This window comes from Manacus candei, unplaced genomic scaffold (genome assembly GCF_025592945.1).
Source record: "Manacus candei isolate 608988 ecotype Guabito, Panama unplaced genomic scaffold, ASM2559294v1 h1tg000086l, whole genome shotgun sequence".
In the NCBI taxonomy this organism is placed as follows: domain Eukaryota; kingdom Metazoa; phylum Chordata; class Aves; order Passeriformes; family Pipridae; genus Manacus; species Manacus candei.
In genome coordinates, this window is record NW_026138134.1 from 4,255,434 (window position 1) to 4,282,233 (window position 26,800).

The 26,800-nt window shown below is 44.4% G+C and overlaps 1 protein-coding gene and 1 long non-coding RNA gene across 7 annotated transcripts in view; one reads left to right on the plus strand and one right to left on the minus strand.

The window, feature by feature from the left end:
* The window catches only part of GRAMD1B (GRAM domain containing 1B), a 92,637-nt gene extending 81,746 nt beyond the window's left edge, over positions 1-10,891 (minus strand). For 3 of the 6 annotated variants that reach the window (XM_051812226.1, XM_051812227.1, XM_051812225.1), the window contains exon 1: positions 10,195-10,891. In XM_051812226.1, coding sequence (XP_051668186.1) covers positions 10,195-10,553 — 359 coding nt within the window. In that variant the 5' untranslated portion in view covers positions 10,554-10,891. Of the gene's footprint in view, positions 1-1,440; positions 1,510-10,194 lie in introns of those variants that run through there. The other 3 variants (XM_051812232.1, XM_051812230.1, XM_051812233.1) reach the window with 3 other exon arrangements.
* On the plus strand, positions 10,873-11,893 carry LOC127482298 (uncharacterized). Its single transcript, XR_007908492.1, has 2 exons — positions 10,873-11,050; positions 11,600-11,893. It is a non-coding gene; the product is annotated as an uncharacterized LOC127482298 (long non-coding RNA).
* The last annotated feature ends 14,907 nt before the right edge of the window (positions 11,894-26,800 follow it).

The following is a 26,800-nucleotide window of genomic DNA, read 5'->3' on the forward strand; positions in this document are numbered from 1 at the left end:
AGGGTTCCTGCCTCTCGTTGCTGTGGCTTCGTTTCTCGGCAGGAGCTTTCCTCCTGAGCAGCAGGCAGAGCTGATTCTGCCCCCAGGGAAGACTAAAGGTGTTCCTGGGCTGGGTTTAATCTGCTTTCCCTGGCTACCAGTGGCTCTGGAGTCATGGCAACACCATCAGCACAAACTGCACAGTCCTGCCTTGGGACACTTGTCTGAGCACGCAGAGCGTGATAAAATCCTGTGGTTTGGCTGTTAAATAAAACTAGTTCAGGTACAAATACACTTGCAATCCCAGCTTCTGCTGCACTGCACGTGGACCTGCACATCCCACTGCCCAGAGGCACACAAATACAAATATGGTATCACAAAACCTCTAAATTATATTTTCATTCTGAAGAGCAGCAGTTCTCACTAGTAACATCTATCCTGGGGGAAAACACAGTACCAAAACACTGCAGTGGCACATTTCCCTGAATTCTGTTTGTTAATTTTTCGTTAAAAAAAAAAAAAAAAAAAAAAAGAGAGAGAGAAGGGGAGGGACTTTGTGTTCCCCCCCTACCCCGAGATCAGAGTTTTGGTCCAAGAGATTTGTGGTTTCCTGTGAAGAGAAATTAGCCAATGATTCTTATTATCATTTAATACTTTCCTCAACCACCTTGATTGTGACCAGCTGCTTCTTCAAGATCTGAAAGAGACTGATCTTACTGAACATGGTCTTTCTATAAAACACAATAATTGCCCTGAGGACCCATTTAGCATTTGAGAAACATCACCCACTGCTCACTATTTCTGCTGCATGAGACAGAACCCTGTTCCTTACTGTTGTGAGAGAAGGCTGAACCTTTCAGAAAAAACTAATTATTGATCAGTACAAAAATCCTCAAAAAATACTACACAAATCAGCTTTTGAAGTTGGATCAAAAAAAACCACTAAACTGCAATATTTCTGATTTTCAGCTCAGGATTTAAAGCACAGAACTGCAGTGTGGGCACACAGAGCACACTCAGCTCATTTCCCCACTGCACAGGGGGGAGTTTTGCCACCAGAACCTGGACAGGGAAACATTCCAGCAAAAGGGGACAGATTGAATTTTCCCACACCCACGTGTTTAGTCATTCTGAAGTGCCTCGCTGCAGAGAGGATAATCAGGGAATAAGAATTCTATACTGGCTTCAAAGCTATAAATCAACAGCTGGGTAAGAACAAAATATTCCCAAAAGCAAAGGAACATTTTTCTTGGGCTTCTTGAGCTTAATTATGGCCCAGTGAACTGGTTTGGAAAGAGCAGAGAGGGAACCACACTAACCCTGGTTATTTAAATTATCACCCTTTAGATACAAGAAAGTACTGCAGGGACTTCTTCTATAATTACTTGTTTTTTCATAGAAAAATCCTCCCACCAAACTTTGCCATTTCAACTCAGACCAAGCAAATAGAATAAAACTCACCAAAGGAGAATTCCCAACCTCTCACCAGTGCTGGTAACGCCACATGAAAGTTCCCTTTTGGGGCAGCTATAAAAGATGAACCTTCAACCCTTCCCTGCTCATCCACCCATTAAAGTTCACAGGCAGAAAAGTCCTTCAAATGAGGGCTTAAAATTTAACAGAATCCAGACACTGCAGCACCTGAGCTCAGGATTGGGAGCAATTAAACAAGGAGAGAAATCAGTTTTTTACCCACTGCTCACTCCAACATGAAGCTTGGCAAAAATCTGTGAGCTTTTCACACAAATAAAGTGATTTTAACAGTCTGATTATTAGCCAGTGAGGCTGCTAAATTCCCTAGAACGTTCAGAGAGGTTGAAACGCAGAGTTTATTGTGGTTTTTCAGTCCATTTTAAGGTGCCTTGTCATTCAAAACTGTTGCTTTGAGGTGGTACAAAGACGAGTTAGGGTTGTTACACCAGAGATAATACAAGGAGGTAAGAAAGGTGTGATTTATACTGAGGAGTAACATGGGGAGAAGCTTCCAGAGTCATGGCAGTTTGGTATCTACAGAGAAGGCCCAAAGCTGGATAAAATTCCCAGGAAAGCAGCAAACCCAAAACTGATCTCATTCCAAAGCTCAGCAATGACAAACCTGAATTTGGACAAGGCTCAAACCTTTGGGTGCACACGCCCAGGGTGCCCCTTCTCTTCCTATAATTTCTGTATTTTAAGGTTTATGCCTTGTGCTTTTTCCTTAATTCTCATGCAAACGCTCACACTTATTACCTATTACTTTAGAAACTCAAGAGAAGTCTGAACTACAGATTAACCAGGTCTTTTAACAATTAAAACCTTTGAAGAGTCTGCCCCCATCCCTCCTCCACCTCACTGCTCCCAACCCATTTACCCAGGTAACCCAAGCACAAAAAAACCCATTTTGCTGACTAAAAACAGTGTTCTGATCACACACAATGAGTTTCAATCTGGAGATCTGAATTTGCTTTTGTGCCTTAAATATTTAAATATTTCCTATTTTTCTCACATTTGATTTTGGGAAGTTACGAGCTATAAATTAGATTTTGTACTATTATCTTTCTGCCCTTTCTTTTTTTAAAAAAAGTCTCATTTTCTTCTGAAATTTCTCATAAGGGAGAGCCAAAAATCTCTTACTTTAAGCAAGAAGAAGCTTTCAAAGCTAAGCAGGTCCCCCAGTCGAAGATATTTGTCAGGATTTCTCAAAGTTCAGACACTCAGTCAATGTTTGCACACTAAGAGCCTTCTGGGACTTCTCTACCCTCGAGGTCTGGCTGATAAATCCACTGTACTTTTATATCTGCAGGTGTTTGGGGCAGAATTTTAGCCAGATTTCTTTTTTTTTTACTGGTGATGGATGAATGGGACAAGGAAAGAAATGGCTGTAACCTGCAAGAGAGAATCAGTTAATGAGCTTGGAGGATAATTCATAAAAACCAGAAGGCTGTTGTTATCCACAGCTATTAGTGAGAATTTCAGGCCTGAACCCAGAGGATTATTTTGTATTCACTTTGCTTAATTAACCCCAGTAATCATAAGGCTTTGAGTTCTGTATTATCTGTTTTAAAAAGGGGAATAATAGACACTTGACAATCAGGTTTACATATTCTTTAACTGCTTTCAGCAACTGTGGTAGCAGTTTTTGAATTAAAAACTACCACGTATGAAATGCCACAAGACACAATATTTTCACCAGCACATTTGGGAACAAAGATATGCAGGTTACAATCAACAGAATAGGCACATCAAGGCTTCTGTTCAAATTTACAAAGCTTTTTGGTTATTTGAACAACTAGAGAGTTCTTTTCACTCTCACAGCTGCAAAGCACAAAGACGTGGCTCTACCTGCCTTAAAATATATCACAAAATAATTGGGATGCCTGAAGAAGCACCACCAGAAAGAGAATAACACCACCAATATCTGGTGTGAGTTGTGGTTACTTTCAAACTGGCAAAGAGGTTATCCCCGTGCCTTTTACACTGTTAAAATCCACATTAATTAAAAGAGAGCTTTGGCTTAAATGAAGTCTAAAAGATCTGCAGTGCAAATAGAATATTTTAGCCAGTGAATTCCGTGATGTGCAAACAGTCTTCATTTGAGAACTCCTCTGGTGAGTGTTTGTGCCCAGCTTTCCTTGACAACACAAACAGGATAATAAAACCAGGTTGAACTTCAAGCCTCAGGTGTGTCAGAAGCAAAGGTTCCTCCGAATGTTTTCCCACAGAGGGCTTTTAGGAGCTTGTCAAAAGCAATTTTATCCTTCAATTCCGCCCTCCTGCTCTGCTCCTCCTCCCCAGAATTCAGCCCCCCCTCCACTGCATATTTCTCATAAAACGGCAGAAATAGAGCTCCCAGTCCCAGCTGCCTTAACAGCACCTCATTGTCCTCGGAAAATTAAATTCCTGTCATCAGGAGCCCCGTGTTTCTATGGTTGCAGGGATCCGGAAATGACTGCGCCAGAACAAACCTCAAGGAACTGCCAGGTGGAGGAGGGAAAGCAGGATAAAGGACATGAATGGGCCTGAGATCCAAGGGATAACAGTGTCCCCCCCATCAAGGGCTGTCCTTTGATGGACCTCAGGCTTCAGTTTGCAAATTAAAAGCCAAAGCACCTTCAGACACAGTTTTCCCCGCAGGTGCTGTTCCCACACTCTGGGATACAGGAGGAAAGTTGTGAGGGCAAAGACACCCTTCCTGCAGGCACAGCAAGGAAACATCAGGAAGATTTATGCTCAGACTTGTTGCTGGACTGATCCCAAGCCCTGGGGGAGGCAGGGAGCACAGCATTTCCAAGGATCACAGCACCCCTCCTGCCTCCACAGCCCTGCTCCATCTCAGGATGGAGTCTGGAGAAACCCCTCCAAAGAAGGAGAACCATAGAATGGTTGGAAGGGACCTTAAAGCCCATCCAGTCCCATCCCCTGCCACGGGCAGGGACACCTTCCACTAGCCCAGGTTGCTCCAAGCCCTGTCCAACCTGGCCTTGGACACTTCCAGGGATGGGACAGCCACAGCTTCTCTGGGAATTCCATCCCAGCCCCTCACCACCCTTGCAGGGAAGATTCCTTCCCAATATCCCATCTAACCCTCCCTCCTTCAGCTTAAAGCCATTCCCCCCTTGTCCCATCATTCCATGCCCTTGTGAAATGTCCCTGTCCAACCTTCTTGTCAGCCCCCTTTAGGTGCTACAAGATCTCCAAGAGCCCAGAGAGATTCCTGAGAACCAAAAGGGCATTTCCTGCTCCAAACCTTCACATCTCCCTAATAACTCAGGTTCATAGATGGGGAGGGTGTAAAGCAATATTTATGGTGTAAAGCAATATTTATAGTCTAAACCCGTTAGTAATGATCAAAAAAAGATAAGGGACAGTTCTATCTATCATATAGACCGTATTAATTAGCATTAATTGTGTCCTTTGCAGCAGAGTTGGAGAGTCAGAATGTGAATCTGTGGTCATCTCCCTGCTGGAAAGGGTTACAAGGGGCAGGACGGGCAAGTTTTCACCTCTCACAAAGGAAAACATCAACACCAACCCTCCCAGCTGTCAAGACAAGCCCTTTCATCAACATCTTATTCAACAATCCCATGGAAAACAATCCCATGGTAATGAACACAATGATCAGTTGTTAAATACCATCCACACGTGGAATTGTGACGGTCCATTGGTAAATATTTGCTGACTAGATAAGATCAAGAGCATTTAAGTTCCAGGCTGTTTGTAAATCGGTCAGTTTTGATGCTCTTGGTCATCCTAAACCACACAAATACTGGAAGGCAAATATTTTAAAAGAAAACCACAAACTGCTGCACGAGGGCAATAAGATCCAGCCAAGACAAATAAAGAGAGCTGGTGGAATTCACAGTCACTTGGCACAGATTATCCTAAACAAATGGCAAAAAAATCTGCAGTCCCAGCAAACAGCACACATCAGCTGTCCTGGTAGGAGACGTGAAAAAAAATCTGCTTTATTGGAAGCACAAGTTGCATTTGAACCGGCAGGTTTGAAAAGGAAAAAGATTACATTATGGCTGAGCTGCTACTGAGCTCCCACATTTCAGATTAGGAGAGATACCACACAGAGGGAAGTTTGTGCTTGTGAACTTCCCAAAGCTACCAAAAGCAGAGAAGATCAGCTGCTTCCCTCAGAGATCAACAACTGATATTTGTCTTCCCAAAAACCTCAATTAACCAGCCCCAGCTACGAGCAGGACGTGGAAAAAAAGATGCATTTGCCTCTTCTGCTAATTATGAAAAAAAACCCACATCACTGGCTTTCATGAGAGCTTTTTCCTCTAGAAAACACAATATTTTTTTTACATGTGAAAGGAAGAAAGAGGTGAATGAAGCATTAATTTATTCCCAGAAACACTGTGGGTTTCAATTTTCTTAAGGAAAGCAAAAGCATTATGAACCTAGTTGAAATTAAAGATTCATTTAAATTAAAGATTCAAAATATCTGAGCCACCTCTTTGTAACTAATATTTTTAGCTCATGTTCCAACAAACCAGCAGTTCACTGATGTGTCTCACTAAGGTGACCAAGAAACTTGACAAGTGGAAGTGTTTTTAAGGTAAAAAAATAGAAGTTTTGCCTCTTTCCACACCATGTGAAGAGTGGCAGCCACAAAGCAAACTGCTGAGCAGTCTAGAGAGTCTCCTGTCATTTATTTGATACTGTCAGGTAAGTTAAAGATTTCAGCTGAAAAACTTCTGCAGTTGTCTATCTGGCAGCTCAAAAAACCTCCATCTCCTCAGCACAGCCACTCTTCCAAGATGTGCTTCCAATAATACACTTCATTTTTAACACATCAGAGGCATTTTAGGACTTAGGCAAGTCTTTGCTTTCAGGTGAACCCACGGGGAGTGTCAGAGTTTCCAGCAGAAAACCAACCTGAGTACATCCATCTTTAGGAATGTCAGAGCTACTGCACAGGTATTCCCCTCAAAATCCACAAATTTCACATTCTGGATGCTGGGATTGACCAGACAAATTCATCTTCAGGACAAGAAGACAAAACAAGGTGATCTTGGAGAGCTCAAGGCCAAAGGAGCTCTGGGGAAGGATTGAGCCAGCAGAGATTACAGGCAAGGGTGGCTTTAAGAAGTAAATAATAAATTAAAGCAGATAAACTCCCTTACCCCCACATCAATAATGCATGTTCATTACATGCACAGCAAAATGCTGACAGATTGCACCTCCAGCCTCTGAAGACAGAAACATCATCATGTCTTAATAAAAGGCTTGTGCACCTGGGTTCATATTTTACAGAGCTCTATGCAGGTAAATAACTTCATTACCTGGGTGAGGAGTACAGGTAAGAAGCTGTCTGCACCCCTTATAAAAATCAATATATTTATCATCTGTAGGCCCCCAAAACACCAACTTTGTGGCTTGGATCATGCTTTTGTACAAGGACAAGTTGCAGGGAGAGTCCTACCCCCGAGAAATGGCACCTTTCTGCTCTTTCACCTCGAACAAAACTGTGTCAGAGGCAAGAGAGGCTCTCAGATGCCATCTCTGCTGTTAAATGGAAGGAAAGGAAGTCTCCCTCCTGCTCCATCAGCCACCCAACACAGCAGGTAAACACACCTTCGAACCAGCCAGGCTGTTAAAAACCAACCAGCTGATACAGAAGGTGTTGTGGGCTGGAGTTTCCGGGTGGGAAAAGCAGAGCTGGAGCATTAGAGACAGCCCTTGGAGTCCTAAAAGCATTTGTTTATTCACTTGGCTGCTCTCTGTGTGCTAATGGTCACTGAGCTCTTGCTCTGGGCCATGTGAGCACAGCACACATGAGTGCCTGGCTGGAGGGAGTCAGGGGGTGCCCCAGCTTTCCTGGGAAAACCCTGCCACACAAACAGCCACACCACCGGCCACAGGACGGGTGTGAAGGCTGCCAGAGGCCAAAAATGAAATTCAAGCTGCCTGGTGGCACTTTAACCAGAGACAGGGAGCCACTGGCAGCAAACTGGATTTCTGCGGTGGGAGCTGCAACCCTTTAGCAGGTGAAATTTGGGAATCCTGCTTAATGGGATCAATACCTAAATTTGGGAATCTGCACGTCCTAATAGGATGCCTGCACTCCTGGCACAGTGACCCCCTTGGGAATCCTTGTTACCACAGTGTAACTAAACTGCTGGACAGGCCAAGCACCACCAACAGCTCAACTCCAAAACAGGGCTTGGTGAACAAACCCCTGGACAAAACACTGAAGGTTGTTGCCCTTAAACAAACAAACAGCACAATAAATTATATTAATATATATTCTATACATCAATATATATTCTATAAATTAATATATATTCTATAAATTAATATATATTCTATATATTAATATATATTCTATAAATTAATATATTAATATATATTCTATAAATCAATATATATTTATTGATATATATTCTATAGATTAATATATATTTATTAATGTATATTCTATACATTCTATGTATTTTTATATTAGTATATATTCTATATATTAATATATTTTAGATATTATATAAAATATAAATATGTACTTTATATATTGGTATTCTATGTATTAATATATATCCTATATATTAATATATATTCTATATATATTCTATATATTGATATATATTCTATATATTAGTATATATTCTATATATTAATATCTATTTTATATATTAGTATTATTGCATATAATATATTATGTAATATACTTAATTATGTTACAGAGCATCTGTTACAAACATGAATGGCCTCGAGAGGCTGATGACAAAGTCTAAAGCAGGGAAGGCAAACAAGCAGTACTTGTTTGATTTATAGGAAACCAGCTTCCTGCCCTGCTATTTTAGAGCAGGGTTTCACAGGCAAAACTCAGGTTTACCCCACAGTTTGAGCTGTTAAGTCTCTCAAATTAATGCCACAAAATCCTTTCGGGTTCATCACACTTTCTGTGGCCAGTTACCCACAGATTCTGCTTCCTCTGTGCCCTTTCAGCACCTGCTGAGTTGTGAAAGCCCAGTGATGATCTCTGCACCCTCCAAGTCCAGAGGATCAGCACAGTGACCAAAAACCCCCCAAATGGGGTTTTTCCATCTGGACTAGGAAGGGAAAAATTCCACGTGAAAACACTGTGTTTCCCATTGCAAAAGGGATCGATTTGGAGCCTGTTGCACATGAAGAAAAGAGGTGCCACGCTGGCTTTGGAATGCTAATGCCACCTAATCCATCAAACACTTCACCTCTTTTCCAATCACTGCTTCAAAAGCATAGCCAGGCAGAAATGTCTGGGAGATGGACGAGCAGAAAGCTGTCAGCAGGGCCGGGAAATACAGGCACGAGAACAAACTAAGTTTTCTTAGGCATTCACACCAAAAGAAACGTGTCTTGGCCTCTGTCTCAAACACATCCACCAGCAATAAATACAAAATAAATCCTTCAGCTGAAGAGCCATCCTCTGTTGAACTTCAGACCTTAAAGTTGGAGATTCTGACACTTGTCTTATGTGTTATCTTTCCCATTTTGTGTGGTGCCACTGAATCACTACTTAAATCACAACAGCTACGTGAAAATCAGTAATAGTTCCCAACCAGGAGATGTTTTTCAATGTTGAGTTACTGAGAGGGGTTATCAAATCCTCAGTGGCATGCATTTATTGAGGAAACTTCTTTAAAAATTAATACAATGACAGACTGACCTTGCTGAAGGGACCTCGTGCGAGAAGACTTATCAACAAAATCAGAGTGGATATTAAAAGCTCTGTCCTGTAAACACTGAAGCAACACAGCAGTGAGTCAACCCAGCATGTTGGGTGTAGGAATGGGAAGAGTTGAGTTTCTCTTCTCATGGAAGTGCAGCACTTCCTTTCAGGGACAAACCCACAGATCAGCTGCATGGGAGTTGCAAACAACAAAAGAAAACTTGGCCCACACCAAGCCAGTATGAAGATTTATACAGCACTAATTTCTTGGAGAAACCTTTAAAGTTTCTTGTGTATTTGGGGCCTTCAGGAAAGGTAGATTGTTCCACCCCCCTGTTAAAGGTAGGGTTGATTCCACTGCATGTTGTATGGCCTGAGTGCACCTGCAGGGGTTACACCAGGTACAGCTTTATCTTTGTGTGGCCACACAATAACTCCCTGGGCATTAATTTCCCTGTGTGGACAAGGTCTTGGAAGCCTTTGTGAATGATCTGTCCCCTTTTGAGCCAAAAGACCAAGTGACTTTCGGGTCTGGAAAGCTGCCAAGAAGGGAACCCAGACACCTTGATGTGCAGACCCACCTGTCTCATCCTCGCTTCCTCCCAACAGCAGCTACAAAGGATGACAGGGAAGGTCTCAGCGGGAGGAATGAGCACCACCAACATTAACAAAGGTCTGGCATCATCACTCCTGTGCAGGCAATGCCAGCAGGGAGGTCACCTCCTCTCTCGCTCTCAAGGGTCTCTTCGGGTCACCTTAATGAAGTTAAGTCTTATCACCACCCACTCCTTCGGGACAGTCTCCCTCTCTCAGCAGGGAGTGGTTTTCAGTGGCTCTGTGTTATCTGTAGGACCATGAGCAAGGACAGACCCCAGCACTGCTGTTTCTAACACACCTCCTGTCCTCACACAAGGATCAGGCCGCTTGGTCTGGCACCAGCAAGTCCAACCAACACCACGACGTTCCAGCCAGGGAAAAGCACACCAATGCATCCAGGGGGACACAGCCCCTGCCTGCCTGCATGGACAGGGTCACGTTGGGAGCAGGGAAGGGGAAGTGGCCAAAGAACATACCTGCTCTCACTGCACTCCTTCTTCTCTCTGACGCGCAGCCACTTCCGAAGGAGGAAGCGCTTGCGCCGCGGGGAAGCACTGGGTGTGGAGCAGTTGGACCAGGGGGTGTCCTCGTCACTGGAGGGGGTGATCTCAATGGATGGGAGCTGCAGGTATTCCTTGCTGGAGGAAGGAGACTCCTGGAACCTGCCGGCCTCCAGGCTCTGCTCCTGCACGTTCTTCATCCGCCTCATCTTGAAGCGCTTCCTGCGCAGGGTCGGGGTGGACGAGCTGGACCAGGCACAGCCCTCCAGCCCCTGCTGCTCGGGCACTTGCAGGGCTGGGAGCTGCAGGGTTTCTGTCATGTTGGCAGCTGGCATCAGACGCCCTTGCTCTCCTTCTGCTCCCACCCCCGGGCGCTCTCGCTCTGATCTCGGTGTAAACCACACCACAAAGCCACAACTCGCCTTCCTCCTCCTCCTCCTCCTCCTCCTCCCTCGCCCGGTCCAGCACTGCCCGCCCTGCTCAAGCAGGAAACCTCATGTTCTTCACGTGCTCTCATTTAACAGCCGGCGGGGTGGGGAGGGGATGTTCGGGGCACGGACATGCCACAGGGGGAAGCCAGGCTCAAGTTTCTTTTTCCTCCTCCTCTGTCTCTACAAAACAAAGTCCCTCCCCTGCCTTGGTCTGGCTCTCAGAGCAGGTTTAGCACCGAGACGAGGGTTTGCCAGCAAAGGGCTTGGCTCGGGTTCAGCTTCCCCCCTCTTCTGTCCTCTGCCTAATGTTGGCTCGGGAAAGGAAAAAAAATCTCCCGGGGCTGCTCTAGGAAAGTCAGCTGAGTCTTCTCAAGAGACGGAGCGGCCGGAGCTGTGAGGAGGTCAGAGAGAAACAGAGGGAAGGGGAGGGAACAACACTCGATAAAATGGGGAGAAGGAGCAGCGGGGGCAGCCCGTTCCCTTCCTGCAGCGGGTCGGGCACACGCAGGCAGCTGTCGCGAGTGGAACCGCGCTCTTAATCCCCAGAGAGACGGGGTTTTTATTGCCAAATATGCTGCTGCTACAAATCACGGGGTAAGGAGGGCTCACAGCCTTCCTGGAGAAGCCAATTGGACAGGGATCGCTCTCCTTGTCCCACCTTCCTGCTCAGAAATCCCACCCTGTGCAGGGAGGGAGGGAGGGAGGGAGCGAACTCGGAATTTCTGCCTCCTTTCACAACTGGCTGGGGTGGTTTTTTTGTCCTCATTGCTCACAGAGAAGGCGAAGGAGGAGAAGGGTTGGGGAGCAGCTAAAAAAGCACCAGCACTGGGCAGCTGGTTGGGTTTTTAGCTCCGTTTCACACCAGTGAAAGCTGATAAAAAAAAAAAAAGAGTTCTCTGGAGGGCAGTGATGCTGCTTCCAAAATGACAGTGGGTGATGGGTGTTCTCAGGTCCAGGAACCAACAAAGACACCACACGAAGACAATTACACATGCAGAACAGATGTCACAGCGGGAGGAAGACACAGAGCACATTTCTCAGGCATTAATACACTAAGGAAGCTCTGCCAAGGGTCCAGCACTTGGAACAGCAGCCACAGGACAAGGCAAAATCCTGGTGATGATGAAACCACATCAGGAAAAACAGTGTGACAGATTCTCCATCGGGATCCTCTGAATTTCACTGAATGCTCCTGCACAAAGCTGTGTTTTCAGCTGAGAAAAGGGACATAGAATTTAAAGCTCCAAGGCAGTGACTGGAATTCAGCAGTGTGCTGTCAGGAAAAAAAAAACATAAAAATCTCTAAATCAACCTGAGACAGCTTTAGTTTTCATTGTTCAACAGCCTGAACCTTTTAAAAATATTAGCTTCAGGTTAGAAAATATTTGTCAGCCCCAATGAAAATAGTTATTCTTGCACGGGCTGCCTCAGTTTTGTTTGAAAATAAACTTCACATGAGCTCTGAACATCAGAAACTGCCGTGAAACGTGTCAGAAAGGGAAGACTGATAACAGCAGGAGGAAGGGGGAAGGAAATATTTCACTGAAATGACAGGGCGGGTGTTAAATCCTCAATTGCTGTATTTAATTTCTGTGCTGTCCTTTTTGCTCTCCTCATTCTGGAAGTTAAGAGCTTGAGCAACTCTCCAGGTTTGGAGAGCCCTTTGGAGACCATCAAAGTTTTTCTCTGTGTATTAATGAGTTTGATCTCCTGTGGAATCTTTTATCAGCTACACAAGATTCTTAATCACAGAAATAAGTATAAATAAGGGTCAAAGTTTGCAAACTTTGGCATGGTTCCCTTGGTGATGAATTGCACAGGATGCTGCAAACCCTCAATCCCCCCGGATATTATTTTATTAATCAACAAGAGACTCATCCTATGTTGCTCTGGGCCCGAGGAGCATTTGGAAATCGCTTTTTTATGCAAGGAAAAGGTTGCATGAAACCACAAATCTGTGTCACAAATCTGCTTTTAGTTGCCAGCACGAATTCCTCACCCTCGTCCTCACTGAACACTAATTGAATTCACTTAAGACAGGGATCCTTTCCCACCCCTTTCATATATACAACTGAAATAATTCTCTCAAGCACTATTTCTGTACAAATCACTGCTTCCATGAGAACTGTGTGTTGCCAGAGCCTTTTTTAATGACTGCTCCTGTGGTTTAATGATCCATCTAATGATGGATTTATTCCAGCAACAAATGGTTGTCAATGCTTTATGCTGATCAACAACCTCTCTGCCTTTCTCCTCATCAAATATTCTGGGGTTTCCAGTGTTCTCTGAAGAGGGTTCACAAATTAAACCATGGAGAAAGAAAAATCCTATAAAAAAAAAATAAAAATCCCTTCCCTGAATGAAGCACATGAGCTAATGCCAGCCCAGATTCTCTGGCAGTCCTTTCCAGAAGAGCTTTTCCCACGTTTTTAAGGGATAGCAAAAGGCCATCCCTGCTGGATGGACACAGAGGAGTAGCAGGCACTGAGATTAAGAAAGCAGTTTGATCAGTTAAAAGCTATTCTTTTTAAACACAGGAATCACATCCAACTTATGCAGAAGGCAAACCAAGTCACTCACATGCACATCAGGCTACAGCAGCTCTGCCAGGTCAGGCAGGGAGATCACTGCACTTACAGACTTGGGAGAATTCAAGCAGAATTCCCCTTTTCCTACAATTCCACCTCATTTTCCTTCCTGTGCACACAGCTGAAAGTGGCAGTTTCTGCATGAGAGCCCTGCCATGCCCACAACACAGGCCAGAACCTTGATTTTCAAATTCCAAAACACACCTTTTTCCTCTTTTTTTTTTTTCTTTTTTTGGTGAAAATTCTGGAGTAACTTTATGATTTTTAAATAAATTTAAAAAAAAATATATATATTTATCAGCATTTACTTTCACATTCTAACAGCCTCCTGCAAGACCAGTCCTGTTATCTCTGGAACTGGAACTTGCAGAAGGTCTTCACCCACCTTTTGGTCTTTGCATGTTCAGTGAGATGAGTTCTATTACAATTTAACTTGTGGATACATCCAAGTATTGACTAACAATTCCTGTTTGGGGGCCCTGCAGCTCTGTCCCTTTAAATCCTGCCCTCCCAGCCAGCAGCTGAACAGTCCAGCCCGTTTTATTTTGGCTGTGTGACACCAGACACCTGCCTGTGTTGTTTTATGGAACCCAAGGACTGTGTTACAAGGCAGATGACAAATTTCACAGCCTGCAGGGCAAGAAATACCAGTGACACTGTGTTATAAAGCAAGATGGAAGCTCATGCTCTCCCCAGTTCTTCCCTGCTCGGTGCAATATTTCAATTAAAACTCCACTCAGTGGGAAATCAGTGTTTGGATAAATTGCATCAAGTGCTCCCTGGCACAGGAATTGAATGTGTCTGTTATTTGGCCAGTATTGAATTAAAATAAGGTGTGTGCATACCTGTACTCACAGGGCAAAGCACAGCCCAGACACCTGAGAAGTGAATTCCAGGTCACCCATCCCAAAAACTAGGAGCAGTGATTCTCAGTTCCTCCTGGGATCTCAGCATTGCCATCACCAGCCTCGTGGACAGCAATGTGGGACATGTCCCCAAGCTCTGCTATGGGATATTATCCCACAACACTTGTGGAAGATATGTTTTGTCACATGTCCAGTATTTACATATTTATATGTTTTACCACATATCCAATATTTATATATCTGTATATATTTTACCACGAGTTGTTCCCCATTTTAACAATATTTTGAGAGGTGGAAAAGAGGCTGATTCCAACAGGGCTTTCTGCTTAGAGGTTAATCTGTATAGATATTCTATTTATATTTATACATAGAATATATAGATAGATATATTTATGTAGATATTTTTAGAAGATACCAGCTATAGATTAATGCCTATTTTGTGCCTTCCCTTTCAAAAGAAATAACTCTCATGTCAGCAATAACCACTCAAGACTTGAACCCATGAATTATTAGGAGGCATCTCAATCCTGGCCTCATACACAGCAGCAGTCCCCAGATGCTTCAGATACCATCCAGAATTCCAGAAATTGTCAAATATGATTCCAACAGCACAGCACATGGTGTATCTTTCCAGCATTAGGTCAGTGCTTTCACAGTTAATTTGTCCAGGCGCTGTTCTGTCTCCAAATTCCAGGGGACAGCGGAGCCAGAGACAGCAAACAATACAAATTAAATCAATGTCAGGGCTTGGCAATGCTGATCCATCAGAAGACAGCAACAGGGCAAAGGTTCCAGGACCTGCCTCTCAGCTGGAGTTCTCTTTAAAATGGAGATCTGAAGTGAATTATTTGGCACTGCCTGTTCACACTGGGCAAGACCTCTCCCTGAGCATCAGGAGGAGCAGCTCATTTCTTCCCCTAAAACTAGTGGAGGGGAAATAGGATCAATTAAATTCCCCTCCCAAAACACAGAGGGATCCATTAGACTCAGTTTCCATAGGAGCCTGGGGTTTGGTTTGCAGTACATACACTGGATATGAAGGAATTCCCTGGAATACAGCACCTCCCCCGTAGGTCAGGGCTCACAGCACACCATTAACCACAGAACAAACCTCTGAGCACAAAAGGTCTCTGAACAATACATTCTTCTCTCTCCAGCCAGAACACCTCCTTCACTGGCTCAGCCCAGCCAGGTGTGCTGTGTGGAACCCAAGAGCAGCCAGGTTGTGCTGTTTGCTTCCATTCAAACCAAAAAGCCTTTAAAGTTAAAAAAAAAAAAAAAAAGAGGTTTGTTGGAGAACACCCTGTGCAGCCCAGGGACTGAGGCTCTCACAGGTCATTGCTCACTCAAGGAAGATGCAGCCAAAAAGCTCTCAGCTCGAGGAGGGGTGGCTTGACCTCAGCAAAATTTCAGTTCCTGCAGCACCTACATCCTGTAAATCAGGATTACCCTGTAAATCAGGATTGTGTGGATCTGCTCCCACCTGGGCCTTTGTTTCAGCTCAGAGAGGAAACACCAGCTGCTTCAGCAAGTGCTGTGTTGTCCTTTTAGGATGGCCTGGCTCCAACTAACATTGCTGTCTGGCTAAGAACAGTGATTGCCAGCTGTGAATATTCCTATTTCAGGCAATATTGGATATAGAAAACATGGGACTCTATCCCTATAAATTATAATTTTACCTGTAGATCATGATTTTCCACCCCCAGCATAGGTGGAAGTGGAATGTTTTTAAGTGCTTCTTCTTTCTGTCTTATATTTAAGACAACTAAAAACAGTCCTGGAATTGTTGTCATCTTCCTTTTTTCTTCATGGAACAACAAGAGAAAGAACATTTCTTTGCCCTACAAAAGTACTGAGGGAATAAATGCTTGCCAAAAAAAGACTCTCAAACCTTATTCTGCAAAAAATCCAAATGGAAATCACCAAAACTATCTCCCAAGAGCCACTGAAAACAAAGAGAGACAGAAAAGGTTCTTTCCTATGATTGGTAAAGTCATTTTACAATAAGCATACAAAAATTGCTCTATAAATACCACTCCTGTCCATCACCTCAGCTATCCAGCAAAAGTGCTGGAGCCTGTTCCTCCAATTTAGGCAAATGCCTGAAGACAACTGTCAGTTTTCCTCATGATCTCTCAAAGAGCCTTTTGAGAAATACTCTGTGGCCAACTGAGAAACGTCTCCTCCAGCTGCCTTTGCCATTCATTCCCACTTGTAATCCTGCCCTTGCTGGGATGGAAATGGAGCCAAGTGCAGCTCTCCACCCCCAGCACACAGCCAGCATGCACATGCAGACAAATCTCTCTCCATCAGCGTTTATGACGTGCCATAAATGTGTTTGTTTGAGGCATAAAATATGCACAGACTATAAACTCAGCCTCGTGGTTCTGCTTTGCAGCACAGAGCATGTGTAAGGCAGTGCATGTGCAACACCTGCAGCATCTCTCTGGAGATAAATTAATAATCTCTAGCTAGTTAGAGGTGACAGCAAATGAGTTTGGAAGGGCTCTATGCACTGAGAACACCAAGCACTGTCCCAGGAACACCACATTCAGCATGGAAAATCAGAATGCACCGAACGTGCCCCTCAGGCAGCACTTTGTACCTGAGTGTGCACCTGCAGGTGTGAAACAAGAGAGAAACTCCTCTGCAAAGCACCCAGGAATGCAGCAGGTCCTGTACATCTTAAAAACAGTCACAGCTGGTGCCCAAACACCACAAACTCCACCCTCCTGGTTACACCTCCCCAGCAGCAGTTGGCTTCTTCATTTATTCACATTGCTTCATTTTTGTTTGCTGAGGCTGCTGATGCCTCTGCTGCAACAGGAAGGGTAACACTGCTAATGCAGGGTGTAAAAAAGCTAAATATACACACAATTTCCACTGCCCCAGATCCAGACAGTTGCTGAGGACATCAGACTAATGGCCATCATTTAATGGAATACCTTAGAAATGTCAGGGTATGTCACAGTCACCAGAAATCTTCTTCTCATATTTTCCCTCCAGATTACCATTATGCTGTTCCAGTGAGGAAAAGGTCAGAGCCCAGTGCTCTGGGGAGACCTTACACTGACAGTGCCCAGCAGGGCTCCACTTCATGTGTCCCCAGAGCTACAAACACCACTAATGACCATCAAATAAAAGGCCTTTTCCCCCTCCTTTTCTTCCCTTTTATAAGTAGCAACAGGTGACACTTCTTCAGCTGTTTGGGTTTTTAAGCAGTGTTGAACAACCATAATTCCTGTTTTTATACACCCAGATTTGCACCCAGCAATCATGTTAGATTGGAGCAGAGCTCAGAGGTTTTACCTGTCATCACACAGGGGGAGGTTTGCACACACATCACCTCTTCTGCCTTAAACAATCTCTCAGCAGTTCACGCAGGTTTGCAACCAGTGGAAGCAGAACTACCAAAAAGAGCCTTATTTTTCCTCCAGGGGGGAGCCCTGAGCTGCTCCCACTGCTGCTGAGGGGGGATATCAGGGCTCCTGCACTGCCATCGAGCTCATTCGTCCTTCACACAAAGCCAGCTCACATTTTGTCTCAGTTTTCTTCCAGATAGCACCGAGATTAAGAGAGCTGCCTGATGGATTAGAAGTGGGCAAGTTTAATTTAAGAAAGTGCATAAGTCACATGGTCATCCCAAAAGACTGTCAGGAGACTTCAGGAGTTCAGCTGAGCCCTGAGAGCTGAAAACTCTGTGTCTTGTCCCCCCCAAGAGCAACTGCAGCACAAAACAAGCACCCACTTCAAGGTGGAAAACAGAAAATAAGCAATTAGTTGTTACTTCTGCTTCCTCATCACAGCTCAAGCAGGCATTGGAATCCAGCTGCCTGTGAACCAGAACATCAGCTTTGTTAAAAACAAACAATCCCTAAGGATGACAACCTTAAGGTCCTTCTTTTTCTTTATTAAACTTGGGCAGGGGCTGCCAGCACTGTTTGCTGAGCTTTAATTCTCAGTCAACATCTGCAGTTCTATCACTGGAGTGATGCCAACTGCTCTCCTGCCACGTCTGAACTGTGACCCAAGTTGTGAACTACAGGAAAACATTTTCAAGTTAAGCATAAAACTGACTTTTCCAACAACTCACCTCTGCTGTGTCTCTACTTTGTTTACAGCTCCTGCCAAATTTCACGGGCTCTGCTGCATTCCTGTTGCCATCTCCAGCCAAGGGGGATCTCCAAAAATCAAGGACAGGAATTTATGCTCAGAGTCCTTCTGTAAACCAAGGGCCAGGGTGAGTGCAATGTGACACTGCTGCCTGCAGTGCTGTCTGGGTGAAAAGAACAGTTCATCCTAAAAATAATCAAAATGAGCCAGGTGTAGCAGCACCAAAAGGTAGAGGTTACCTGGTGCAGAGGTTGATGTGCTTTCTCCTTCATCCAGTTGAATAGGGCTTTCATTTGGCACCTCTTTTTTAAAAAATATGGCATCTTAAAATCATATTATGAGCCCGTTTCACCATCTGAGCTGTGATTTAAGTGGAGGATCCCTGGGAATGATTTTACCCCTGGCTCAGGTTCCCATTCCTGCCTTTTTTACACTTGGTCCAGGTTCCCATTCCTACATTCCCAAGCTCCAATTCCCACAGATCTCTGCAGGGAGAGCCTGGAGCAGCAAGACCTGCTGCTCTCTAGTGGCACAGCAGCCACAGACAGCAAAACACCTTCCCTTGGGCTACACATTTTGCTTTGAAGGTGCTTCCTTGCCTCAAACATCCCGTTAAATACAAGTATACAGGATTTACTTCCAACATTTTAAGTGCCTGAACTTGTGTAGAAAACACTGCCAGGTGCTTTCATGCTGAACAGGGTTATTTTCTCCCATAAATTCCCAAGCCATACACAAAAAGCATCTCTTTTAACCCCAAGAAACCTGTCAACCAGCTGCCTAAATCCTCTGGGGCCAATCACTAACTGATTCAGAGCTTTCAGAACTGTTCACATCTCCCCTTTGGTCCAGGCCCTGGACTATCAAAATTAAGGGTTCCTTCCTCAGAGCAGACTGTTTCTGGGGTGTTAAAATATTAACCACTGCTAATTTTAGAAGGGTGTGTAAAGTAGGAGGCACAGAGGACACAGGGAAGGTGTGTGGATGCATGTGTGGAAATAGGATCCTTCTGGGAGATGCCTCTAATTTGAAGTTATTTGGCCGATTTTAAAATCTGTTGCTCGGGTTTTTTGGCTTTTGAATTCCTCCATAAGGTTGTGGGGTATATTTTGAAAATGAACTAATAATTTACAAGCAGAACATCTTATTCTCAGGGTCAAATTCCAGCTCTAGTGAAGGGTGGGAGGGGAAAAAGCCAATTCCAGCAAGTGATGTCACTACCTTTGGAACGGAGCTGGAAGGAGGGTGGAGATGAAATCTTTGAACCAGAAATTTAGTGCCCAAAGTTCTGATTCTCTTAGTTACAAAATTATTCAACCCAGGCTCAGCATCTGAGTCAATAACCTCTGCAGGAATGAACACTGAGCTCCTTGCAGCAGCTTTTCATTCGTTATAAATACACCTGCCATTCTTTCCTGCCTGCCTGCAGTTCTGCTCCCACTTCTTCCCAGTTAGATTGGAGCAAACAATGACACTGACTAGATTATTTTTTTAAAAAAAAAACCCTTATATTTCTGGGCCTCTCAATAGTTTGCCTCGGGCCTAACTGCACAATGACACCTTTGTAAAGTTGTAATAAAAAAAGCACATATTAAGTGTATGTGGGGGGGTAAAAAAAGCCCCAGTAAGCGGAAGCTCAGTGAAGTATAAGATAAATGTCTTTTTTAATGCATTGGAATCTGGCAATTACCTCACACATGAGTGTTCCTGATGTGAATAACATCTAATAATTACATTTAAGGCACAGAGCTTATTTAAGGGGTTGACTTGGATCTAAAATAACCAATGGGGTTTATAATTAGGCACAGTTACAGTGGCACTGAGAGCAGTGGGATGACTTCCAGTTGCTCAGTGCAACGCTTAAAGAGGAAAAACTTTTTATTTAAATTGTACCAAGAAGGCAGGAAACCTCTTTCCATCTTTTTAGGACAGAGCCTGAAGACCTGTTGATCCTCCTGTTCATTCACTGCAACTTAAACTGCCTCCAAAGAGAGTGATCCTGAGTTTCATCCCCGACCTAAGAGATGCAGCTGGACCTGTTGCATCCCTGATCTTTCCACAAGGATGTGGAATTGTCTCCAGAGTCACCTCAGTGTGTTTATGGGTCATCCCTTTAAGCAGCTCAAGAGCTTCAAGCCTTTGCTTAGACCACTACAGAAATTACCATTTCAATCCCAGTGAGAGTTTGCAGATGTTGAACTGAAATTTCACCTCTAGTCCACCACAGGTAATTAACACTTTTACCAGCTTTTACCTAATTAAACTGGGGCGCAGAGAGGAGAGAGATTTATCTGTACTCAGGCTTGGTTTCTGCACAATTACAGCTCAAAAGGGTTTTCAGATAATCCTTCAATGCTGCAAAACTTCCACCAAGTTTCAGTGAAGTTTTCACTTCCACAGCAAGCAGCTTTTTGGGATTGTCCTGCTTTTGCCAACAAACTTTATCCCAGCTAAAAGCAAGACAGGAATAGACTTACTAATGCACCTTTTACAAGGTGCTTGTGCTCTGTGGAATAAAGTGTTTTGCAAGAGTTATTATTCCATTTACCGAGCTTAGATGGACAGAGAAATCAAATATACAAAGAGAACACACCCAAGACATGAAAAATACATCTTCTAACAGCTCAGCTCCAAATGATCTGCCCATTTAGCCTCGATACAAAGCACCTAATAAGGAGCCAGGAGCCCAGACAGATGGATGAACAGGCTGAGTCTCTCCCCCTCAAGAAGTGAGGATTCAACAGCATCTGCTCCAGACATCCAGAAGGTTCCTGTCACACAAATAAAAATAATCATCATCTGTCAGTCTCAAATCACTTGAGCAAGAATTCATCAAGAGTGGAGGTTGTCAGCTCGGGGAAAGCCAGTCCTGCTCCAGAGGGGTGAACACACCACCAGGTTGTGAATTCAGCACTGCCCTGAGCAGGGGATCCCCACCCCTGTCACTGCTGGCTGGGCTTTCCCACCCCTAATTCCAAGGCAAGGGCAGGAATTAGATGTTTACTGAACTGAGCACGGCAGGGACACACTTTCTCAGCAGGTGCTTACACAAGCCATTTTTTCAAATGACTCTAAGCCAAAAATTTAAGAACAAAACTGAAGAAATGCACAAATTTCCTTCCTCAGAGGACTTTAAAAACAAACAAACATGCCACTTCTAACAAGAGAATCAACAGAAAGGGAAAACAAATGAAAAATGAAGAGGTAAAATTAGATCCCAACGTTGCAGTGTTCCCTCTGGGTGGAACAAAGTGCCCAGAGAGGGCATGGCAGCTGTATTGAGGTGACCAGGGGCTGAGTCAGTGCTTCCTTCCCAGCACCAAGCTGACCTCAGTGTTCTCAAGGACCTGGAAGCAGCAGAGGCTCCATTTCAGAGGGAGCTGAACCGTCCCAGCAGCGGATGTGACACTGATCTGCCTCATCCTCTGGGCACAGGGTGGGGATCTCAAATTTAAAGTGGGTTATTCAAGTGTGACCTGCTTGTTTGGGGCCAACACTGAGAGCACAGGTGGGATGCACAGCTCTCTCTGTAAATCTTTGCCATAGGTCTCTGTGCAATGGAGGAAATTACATTTATCTCCCAGGTAAAGAACTTCAGGGATCCAGAACAAAACTAAACCTAAGTTAGACAGAGTAGAAAGGGGACCAAGATCCATTATTCCACTCAAAGAGGCCACTAGTGAGCTAAAAGATGTGAACTTCAAATTTAATTAACGACCAAAGGCTCTTATGAACTCACATTCTTGAGATCCTTTCAGTTTTCTCACCAATTCCATCTATCTCAAGGAATACTGACCACTCGGCTTATTTTTGAGGAAAATAGAGCAACTAACGTTCATATAAATCAAATTCTACTATAAACCAACATTTATAGTATGCACAGCCTTATTTCACCTCTATATCACTGTCCAAGAATGAGTATTTTATAAAATTGACCCACATAACATAATAATGCTTTTTCTGTCTAGCACTGACACCAACTCCAATAGGAAAGCCCTCCACATTTACTGCAGTTTCCTTCACAAATACAAAGAAGTTGCTATTCTTCACATAAAAGAAACCCCAAACCCATAAATTACAATTAAAGCTGTTTGATACCCCCACTGTTGCACACCCTCTACTCACACTTTTCTCCCTGCTGGTAGCTGATACTTTCCTTTTGAACTAAAACTGCCAAAGTTCACGCAGGTAAAGGCTCAGCAAAATTTACATTTCAAAGCAGCCAGGATGGAATGGTGGTGCAGCACTTACAGGGTTAAACACACAGCAGAGAACAGGGACAGTCTTCCTTGGCTCTCTTCCTCGGGGAAGCCTCTGACACAGAGCACTGGATTCATCTCCCCACCTCTGGGAGCTGTGCTGGTGCTGCAGGGAAGGCACACCCTGCGTGGACTCGTGTGTGGACAGAAGAGAGGGAGGAGGGAAGTGGAACAGGGAGGATCAGCAGATCATGGGAAATCCTGCTGAAGAGAGGATGGGAATCAGGCAGGAGATTCCATGACTCTCTTCCCCTCCCTTCCCAGCAGTATCCCAAGAGTGGTTTCCAACCCAGAGGCAGCAAAGAACGGGACTGACTGACCCAGTTCACATTTGTAACAGTGGCCCTGATCTGTCCGAGGCTGCAGCACACCCAGAGCTTGTCCCAGCACTTCAGCAGGCACAGAAAGCAGCTGGAAGCACCAACTGCTCCTGCAGCAGCTGCCACGAGCAGCAGAAGGACCCAGCAGCTGGTCAGGAGGGTCTCAGACCCCCGGGAATATCCTGGTGATGGGAGTGTTCCCCACCTGGTGCTGCCTCTGAGATGCCACTTCTCTCCAGCAACTGTTTTTAGGGCAGAAAACAAAGGGGGCTTGAAAGAAGCTCGTCTTACACGGAGAACATTAAAGACACAGCTTTTCAGGAGTGACTGCTAATTCCACACATCCTTTTCTGCTCTGGAAAGGATCAGCAGTCTGAGTGGATGTGTAAAAACTGGGATATGTCTGAAGGGGTTTCTCCCAAGAATTACCAGCAGGAATTTGGCTTATTACACGAGTTTCTGCACATGAAAACACACACAAGGAGTGGACTGAAGTCAGTGTGGAACAGCAGCTGTCGGTGATCCAAGGAGCAAAGCTGCACATGAGAGTTAAACTGATCCTCCCCAGGACTGTGTTAGTCACTCCCAGCTCAAGGAAAGGCAAATGACAAGAACACAAAGAGCTTCAGTTTTCCAGCAGAACACTCAAGGCTCACGTTTTTCCAAGGTTCATATCATTTCTTTAAAGCAGGAGCTGATGATCCACCTCCAGACACTTGAGTGAGTTCAGCACTTCAGCCAAACTCGCCCAACTTGACACAGGTTACCCTCCATTTCTGAGTCACTGGCAGAGCCTTCCCAATTTCCTCTCACTTAAACCCACTGAGATACAATTCCAAGTGGCTGAACTGACACCCACACAGGGATGAGCTCCTCAGCAGGGTTTGCAGCACCTTTTCCTTCTCTAGGATCCTTCAGAGGGTCTCTCAAGACTGAAGTCACAGGATGTGATTCAGAAATCACTGCCAGCACAACCAAACCTGCCAGGGACTGGATGGGAACAAGTGAAACGTCTCTGGGAGTGCAGGGGGAGGCAGGAACAGGAACACAGCTATTCTTGACTGTAGTCTGAAGTAAAAGAGATCAGTAGTTATTGTTCCAATCAGTTGAAATTCAAGTTCAGGTAGCTGGCTGGGGAGTGGGGATCTTGTAGGAAATAATGTGGCAAACCTCTGTTTCAGGTAGTTCACAATTACTGCAATATCCAGGATCTTTTTCTAACCAGCTCCAGTCTAGATTTTTTATATCAAACCCACCACTCAGCTTAGACTCTGCCATTTCCACTACAGTCATTTCCTGACCTCTGCTCTGCTTCCAACACAAACCAATCCCACTTCCTGATTCTCCTGAAATTACACAGTTCTGTTGGTGTTGGCCTTTGCATAATTTACAGTCAATATTTTACTTTCTTCCTCCCCCTCTCCCCCCCAAAAAATATTGGAAATTTAAAGGAAAAGTTATCTTTCTCTGGATATACCATCCGTTCATTTTTAAATAATTAACGTTTCATATATTGCTTTAAAAGTTCTTTAAATATTAAAAACAAAAACTTGTGGGTTTACTAAAGGACTTATTATCCTTCTAGAAGATTCCCTGGCATTGAATGAAGTCCTATTACACCGTTCATTTTTCACCTCAGATATCTTCACAGCCACATGCAGCACGACACAGTTAAGCTTAAATGCTCGAAATTCCCTTTTTTTTTTATTTCTTTTTGAACTTTAGCTCTCCCAGTTTGAGCTTTATTAAGTCAGGCAGTCCCTCAGGCTTTTTTCCACCATATTAGACATGAGCTGGAATAGCTGATAGGGCAGTGAACGCTGCCATCATGTGTGGCAGGAGCACACAGTCATACATGGCCTTTACCAGGGATCAGCTCAGACTTGTTTAAGACATCACGGGCCTTCCCTCCTCAGATGTTGCCATAGAAACCTCAAATTATGTCTATAGGGGAACAAAAAAAGGTTTCCTAAAGGTATGGATGAAGCAGCTCCATGGAAACGAGCCCTGACTGTCAGAGGAGATGAAGGAAGGGGGTTTGTGTGGGAAGACACATCATCTAAATATGCAAAGCAGGAGCCAGGCAAGCTGTCCTTCAGTATCTGCCTAATCCAGGGCATGGGCACCTTAGGGAGTAATGATTCCTGGCACGCTGGAGATGAGGTGTTGGTCAGTGATTCCACAGGCCCTGGAGATGCACAACCATCTGCCCACACGGCTGGGACACACCTTATCCTGAGCCCTGAGCCAGCCCAGCCCCGCTCAAATTACACGGGATCCAAGCTGAGAAAGGTTAGGAGAACTCGGTGAATTCACACACACACCTCTGTTTTCAGCCTTACAAACCCACCAGCCTGCCCTGAAAACGAAATGGGAGATTTGTGATAAATTTTCACCCCGTTTATCCACAAATAACCCCCTCCTGTGAAAAAGATGCTGTTTGTTCTTCGATGCTGTTTGTTCTGGAACAGCCACCATCTAATGAAAGCAACAGCAAGAAACCTTCTGGAAATTCCCCTTTGCTGCATAAAACAGGAGATTAAACCATAGCAGTGCATATTATTGTTGGACTGTGCTGCAGTCACTGAGCCACTCTCAGCATCTCAGGCTGATGCTGTTACCCCTGAGCTCCCTCAGTAGTTCTCCGAGGTAAACATATGCTGCTATCTCATGGTGAAAGAAGCATTTAAATGCATCGGGAGCCTAAAGCAAATTAGTCAAATCTAATCCTTAATCAGCGCACGCTAGTTCACCGAGCTCAGACAAATTATTTAATGCTGTTTATTGAAACTATGAGAGCAGCTGGTTGTCTGCACCTCCCCTGCCTGGCTGCAAAGAGGAGCATTATCTCAGCCAGTATCTCTTCATTCATTAAAGCACTGAGGAGGGTAAGTGAAGCGTAGGAAACATTGAAACGGAGATGGGAGTGCCTCAAAAAATTCTTCCAGAAAAGAAAAAAAAAAAAAAGACGAGCTTTTGCAGCTCTTTATCGCAGGTTGAAGAAACGGCTGCTTTATCACAGGTTTAGGAACATTTTGTGTGGTTATAAAAGGCACAGAGTTACAGATGTGTTGCAGCCCTGGCCTTTTCCATCCTGTTTCCCTTTTCCATTTTCTCTCTCCCTTAGGTTTTATTTACCCGAAAAGAATTTTGTATCCAAACACAGTGTTGGAAATTCCCATTAATCCGTCCGGCTGTGATGCACAACCCTGGACTTGGGAAACACTGCGAGCCCCCCCCCCAGCCACGTCTGGCACCAGACAGGCGTCACACAGCACTTCCAGTCCTATTTTTTCATCGAGTTAACGTGAGGCAAGACCTCTAACAAGCCCAGAATTCCAAGGCGATTTCCTGCCCTGCCCCCAGCTTTCCAGCCCCTGCTATTCCGTGTTTTTGCAACCTTACGCCACAACTCTCAAACCTCTTCCTGCCCGGCTTGATTTCACATTCCCTCCGTCGCCTGCCAAACCCTAACTCGCACAACACTTTATTTATAAAATTCCCCTCTCTCCCAGCCTCAGGAATAGCCTTGCCTCTCAGCAAACCCAGTTTCCCAAACCATCCCTCCAGGTTTGCTGGAAAATACTCTGCTTTTTTTCCGTTGTAGAAGGTTAAAACAAACCTGTGGGGAGGGGAAAAAAAAGGCATCACAAACTCGGAAGGGAAATTTCAGTCCACTGGAACAAAGGCACCGAATTTCCAGTGTTACGTGCATTGGGTGTCTTTGGAACTCAGGATTGGTTTTCAGCACGTGGAGGGAATCAAAGCTGAGCTTTAGGGGAAAGATTGGTATTGTTACAGTAAGAACTAAACTCAGAGGTTTGCAATTCCCAGTCATTAATTTCTAGAGCCTTTGGTTTCATCCAGACAAAAGGTTTTAATGAAGATTTGGGGAAATCAACAGGAACACATCGAGTCAAGTAAACACCTTCCAAACAAACCCGTGCTGTGCAGAGCTTCAATAGCTACCTGTGCTCCTCTAATAACCACTCTCGCATCTCAAAA